A 5,897-nucleotide genomic window follows, 5' to 3' on the forward strand; every position below is an offset into this window, starting at 1 on the left:
AGGATCATCCAGTATGCTCAGGCTTTCATGATTTGTTGTTTGTTTCACTGATTAAGAAGTTTTTCTTTCTCTCCTGGAGTAAAGCCTATTTTCTTTCTTGGGCCCTTTACAAAAGCACTCTCCCTAGCAACAGATGTGTCATGGCAAAACATTTTTCTGATTGGCTGAGGCTCAAATGAGCTTCATTGTAACTGTGCCCAACTCTATTATACCCCCAAATCTCTTTCCTTTTTATTTCTTTCAGTACTGCCTCACTCTTGAGTTCTACTGACTCTCCTCAAAGCACGAATGAGGAATATGGCCTCAACAGGGACCCCTGCAATAGGATTGTTTATCGTGGCTGTCCTGATGAGCCTTCAGAAATCATGGGCCCTCAAAGGTAAGTGACAAGAGTATCAGAATCCAAGAAAATGGGCTGTGGGATCATTGGAGAAATGAACTGTGGATAACTGCAAGTCAATTGTTTGAGCAAGAGAAAATGGTGCTAGGTATTTGTGGGATTAAATCTAAAAGCACAACAAATTGAAGCTTGGAGGAATTTTCTCACAACAAACTGAAATAAGTTAAATTTAGTTTATAAGAACAAAAGTGAGCTATGGATTGGTAAATACTGATGACCTGGATTAAAGCCAAAACTGAAGGAAACATATTTTCTGATCATTTCAATCAAAGTATCTTTTGGATACTTTTCTGAAAAACGGATTAAATTAAAAAGCAAAGCCTTTGTATAGTTTTGTGAAGATCCAATGAGAAATTCTTAGCACTATCACTACCTGGATATGTGGTAGTGATTTTTGGTAACATTGCCTGGGTGGGGAAAAGGTTAAACCCTCAGGTATGAACTGAAAGGTTGGTGATGGTATGAGTCCACCCAGAGCTGTCTTGGAAGAAGATCCTGGCAATCTACTTCCATAAGGGTCAAAACTATCAAAACCTCTGGAGAACACAGTTCTGCTTTTACATTCATGGCATTGCTGTGACTCAGAATTGAATTGGTGATGACTATTTTGTTATGGCTGGTAAAGTTTTTCCTTCGTTTGTATGTTTTGGCAAGCTGTGTTAAAATCTTGTGAGCACGGTGTAGTGAAGATCACTAGAAAGGAAGGTCACCCAAGGATAGCAAGTTAGCTGAGGGAGAAGGGGAACACCGGAGTGGTGATATACATCACCCGTCTAATCGACTCCTTCCTGTGACCGTGATCATTTCACCAGCAGATGGTGATGTGAGATGCTGTTAAAGAATGGTGTTTCTGAGAGAGGAGAGCCACAAATGAGAACATCAGGAGTCTGATTTTTTTTTCACCCCTGCCACCTGTGGAGTGATCATGTGTGCTACTGTGAAGAGTTAGGACCAGTGTTCTTCCGCGAGCATGACTCACACAGTCACTGGAAACGCACAGAGCAGTAGCCAGCTCTTACTGTATTTCCCATTGCCCAACATGAGCCATAGACACTAATGTTCACTGGAAAGCTTGCAGCTCTTCTGTTACGTTCAAAAAAAGAGCAAGAATGTATAGGGTGCGGGGACGGGAGGGGAGTGCATGCGTGTGCATGCACACTCACGTACACCCATCTGTGCGTATGTTTCAGATTATAAATGATAAATCTAATCCCTAATTTGGTTAATGCACTTCCCCTGTCTCTGATGAATCAGGAGAGAAACACCCCCCACCCTGTGTACAAGCAGCACAGAGCATGCATATTCTCCGATTACAGTTTTCCATTTTCAAGTTGATTTTTTCTCTTGGGGTTCATAATTCTCAGTAACAACCATAAGATAATGCACTGTGTACCATAATGACAGTTTCAATCTAACGAGAATTAAGATTTTTTTAAGTGCATTATGATTCTTCTCTTTGAGTACTTAACCTACAGGATTAAAAAAGCACAACTTACTGCTATCGAGTGGATGTCAATTCATAGTGACACTATGCAGTAGGGTCGAATAGCTCCCTGTGGGTGTTCAAGGCTGTAACTGTTTATAAGAGTGGAAAGCCTCATCTTTCTCCAGTAGAAAAATGAATGGTGTCGAACTGCGCACCTTGTGGACTGAGTCGAATGCATAACCAGTATGCCATAAATTTAGATAAATAGTATTCTTTAACACCACAAGGTCTCAGTCTTAGCTTTCTAGGTTGTCAGAGCTCCAGTTATAGTTTTATAAATACAAAGTAGACTTTGAAGGGTGCTTGTTGTAGACTTGATATATATTAGTATAAATAACTTCCCTGGACTCATTTAATCCCCAAAACAAACCTAAAGTAAAAGCAAACTATATTAAATATATATTTTTTCATGTGCATATATATAATGTAGATATAAATTCACGAACATATATATAATTTAGATATATTCATGTACATATATAATTTAGAGATAAATAAGAAAAATACACATAAATAAGTAGAATATTTTTCTCAAACGACTCAGCAAAAAAGTAGCTTGATAAGAATGCAAGATCTGGTTTGATTCCAGAATTGTAACCCAATCTTCTAAACAGTGTTCCCATCTTCCTAGAGAGAGCAATGATCTAAGAAGACTATACCTTGTAACTCTGACCTATGAATCTACCTAATGCCTTGGTTTAATACATGAATTTTTTTCCCCTTTGGGGAACTTCTGCTGGATTTCTTAAAAGGTTTTTTTTTACTTCCAACCTACTAACATGAATCCAAAAACAGCTTCAGCAGACCCCGAGCTTACTGACATTGGGTTCCTTCCTATCTCCTCTCCAGCAAACATGCTGTGCACACAGGTTCCGTCTTTCTCAGTTCCCGCCTGGTGTCAATTACGCCTCCATTTCACCGTGTCCTATCCTTCTCCACCACCTCCTGCCACACGCATTTGTCTCATATTATGTGTTCTTCTCCTGACTCCCATCCTAACTTCTTTTCCCACTTTTGCAGCGGATCATGTGATCATCCAGGCTGAGTTCTACCAGACTCCTGACCAATCAGGAGAGTATATGTTTGACTTTGATGGTGATGAGATTTTCCACGTGGATATGGCGAAGAAGGAGACTGTCTGGAGGCTTGAAGAGTTTGGACGTTTTGCCAGCTTTGAGGCTCAAGGTGCCTTGGCCAATATAGCTGTGGACAAAGCCAACCTGGACATCATAAAGAAGCGCTCCAACAACACTCCCATCGTCAATGGTACCTCTCTCTGTTGTTCTCATAGACGAGGGAATCTGTAGCTTTAAAATAGATGCTTCAGCTCTTTGTCTCCCAGTATTGGGACTGACTTAGCCATGGGGTCACACAGGGTGGCATGGGTTCACTGTGAGTTGGAATTGCCTCAATGACGACTAACAACATGCTTGCCATAAGCAAGCCCCAAGTGACTGTGTCATAGGTCCAGTAGGCTTGTTTCTTCTTTTTCTCCTTTATATATGTATGTCTTGTCTCTACCATCCATAGCCACTCACAAAAATCACTAGACTAGGTCCATGCTGAGGGAGCCAAGGTTAAGGGCTGTGGATATCTTACACCTCAGGATTGGTTCAAGTTTCAGAGGAGAGTGTCAGCAATAGGTATATGAGACCTTCAGATAGAGTCCTCAGGGCACAATTCCAACTACTCTTTAGCATAGGTTTGAAACACAACTCAGTAAGGGAAGAGAAGGGACAAGCCTCAGCATGGAAATCTAACTTCTGTCCTGTGTCCCCCACCCCCTCCAGTACCTCCAGAAGTGACTGTGCTTTTGCACGACGTCGTCGAAGCTGAACAGCCCAACGTCCTCATCTGTTTTGTTGACAAATTCTCCCCACCGGTGCTCAAAGTCACCTGGCTTAAAAATGGAGTCCCTGTCACCACAGGAGTGTCAGAGACGGTCTTCCTGCCCAGGGATGACCACCTGTTTCGCAAGTTCTTCTATCTCCCCTTCCTGCCCTCAACAGAGGACTACTATGACTGCCAGGTGGACCACTGGGGTCTCGACAAGCCGATTCTCAAGCACTGGGGTAAGAGCCATCCTTAGCTCCCTTGTTTCATTGTTTCTTCAGATGATGCCTTCGTCTGGTCCTCTGAGACCAAGCCTACCCTTATTGCTTTGACCACCGGATAAAATGCATATACTTTTATTTTCTGTTGGCACTCATTTCTCCCACTATCTTTTCTGCAGTTCATTTACCTAGTCATTCTATTTCCCTCTTCTTCGATTTATTAATGACTATGCTCTTGACTAAGTAACATATTTGTGCTCCTAAGTGCCACCACCTTCTACTATTCATGATCTGTGATCTCTTTTATTTTCACCTAGAGTTTGAAGCGCCGACCCCTTTCCCAGAGACAAAAGAGAACGTGGTGTGCATCCTAGGCCTGGTCGTGGGTCTGGTGGGCATCATCGTTGGTAGCATCCTCATCATCAAGGGTGTCCGCAAAGGCAATGCTGTTGAACGCCCCCGTGGGCCTCTGTGAGGTGGGTTTGATGCAGGCATGGGAAGACATGGAGGGATGGACATATGAGATCTTTAAAGGAAATGGGTGGGCAGCAAAGTTGTGCTTCTTGATTTGCTTTCCTAGGACAGAATCAGACACAGGTAGCATGTAGCTCCCCCAAACTTCAAAGTCCCTCAATTTCTTTTGATAGATAGATGTATGTGTAGACCACAAATTAAGTCTTGGGAATTATTTCCAGTGCCAATCGCATTTGTTTATGTTAGAGTACCAAATCTAATGATCTGAGAAAGTCAGCTGCAAGTTGAGGGAACTTCTTGGCTTTTGTTTCCTAAAGTAGCCTGTCCATGTAGTAGCATTTCTAGACACCATTGATGCATTGATGCATAGACGCAGTACAGGAAAGAGACATTTCATGGAGTCCAATGTCTGCCTTAGCTTCTCCAGTCTGAGTGGTGGTGTTGGATGTTCTAAAAGCACGTCAATTGTGGCCTGTACCCATGCTCATGTGGCGAGTTGAGTGTAGCTGTTCATATTGGAAGAATTATATTTACTAGACGTGAGGTGAGGTGATATTTTTCCAATGTCAAGATATTAAAGGAAAAGAGAAGGGGCTCTGAAGGAAAGAGGTAAAAATATTCATGTTCAACTCTTTAAAAACTACGTGTTTCTGTTTCAGGTTATGTCCTTTGTTAAAGAGATGATAAATGAAGAAAATTCTGCTTCGATACCTTTCCAAAGTCAGCCATACTGCAACTGTTCACATCATTGAAGACAGCCATTGTTCAGCAATTTCCTAGTGTCAACTCCAAGCGTGGTGCTGACCTCCCTCAGTCCCGGCATCTGATAAATCTATTGGACATATCTCTCTGTTGCCCCTTTTTGTATTCTAATGCCTCTGGAACAAATCCTACTGAATCACCTCTAGTCTATGGAACCTTCTGAACATTCTATAAAGAACACTTCTTGGGTACTGATTGCTTGGGGTTTCTCCAAACAGATTTTTTCCCCTGTGTACAATAAATTGTTGAATGGGTCTTCAGTGTAGTTTTCACACTCTGTTTCCATTTGTCACAGAAATGGGGAGAAAACATGTTATTCTTCCATCATGAGATGTCTGACAGTATCTTGTAAATTTTGAGATTAATCAGAAATATCCAGGCTCACTCTGGGATGGTATTCAGAGCATCCACCAGTGAACCAGTTGTTGTGGTCCAGTTCTCCTTCAGAAAGCCCTAGAGCAGGACTGATTTGCGAGGAGGTCTCTACTGAACATCAGTTCAAAATTGGGACTTAAGCCTCCTACCTGTGTCTTCATAGACTGAATCTCAGAACACTAAGAACTGAAATTTCCCATCTGATTAGACATCATTCTTGATTGCTGTGTCATCATCAATATAATAGTACAACTTTTTCTTGGAACTATTTTATATTTGAAGCTATTCTCCTGAGTATAAAAACTGAGTAAAGGGGATGATATATATATATATATATATATATATA

The 5,897-nt window shown here is 41.5% G+C and overlaps 1 protein-coding gene across 1 annotated transcript; it reads left to right on the forward strand.

Annotated features, from left to right (window-relative positions):
* Positions 1-244: 244 nt before the first annotated feature.
* Positions 245-5,401, forward strand: LOC142453049 (mamu class II histocompatibility antigen, DR alpha chain-like). Its single transcript, XM_075554175.1, has 5 exons — positions 245-379; positions 2,907-3,152; positions 3,677-3,958; positions 4,258-4,416; positions 5,074-5,401. The coding sequence occupies exons 1-4, from the start codon at positions 289-291 to the stop codon at positions 4,413-4,415; spliced, it is 777 nt and encodes a 258-aa protein (XP_075410290.1). The 5' UTR covers positions 245-288; the 3' UTR covers position 4,416; positions 5,074-5,401.
* Positions 5,402-5,897: the final 496 nt, after the last annotated feature.

This window comes from Tenrec ecaudatus, chromosome 7, assembly GCF_050624435.1.
Source record: "Tenrec ecaudatus isolate mTenEca1 chromosome 7, mTenEca1.hap1, whole genome shotgun sequence".
NCBI lineage: Eukaryota > Metazoa > Chordata > Mammalia > Afrosoricida > Tenrecidae > Tenrec > Tenrec ecaudatus.

What these genes read in the sequence shown, in the direction of transcription:
- LOC142453049 (XM_075554175.1), top strand. Translation starts at nt 289, where the DNA reads ATGAGGAATATGGCCTCAACAGGGACCCCTGCAATAGGATTGTTTATC. An exon ending in GAAATCATGGGCCCTCAAAG is followed by an intron (nt 380 to 2,906) that starts GTAAGTGACAAG and finishes CCACTTTTGCAG; the next exon opens with CGGATCATGTGATCATCCAG. An exon ending in CAACACTCCCATCGTCAATG is followed by an intron (nt 3,153 to 3,676) that starts GTACCTCTCTCT and finishes CACCCCCTCCAG; the next exon opens with TACCTCCAGAAGTGACTGTG.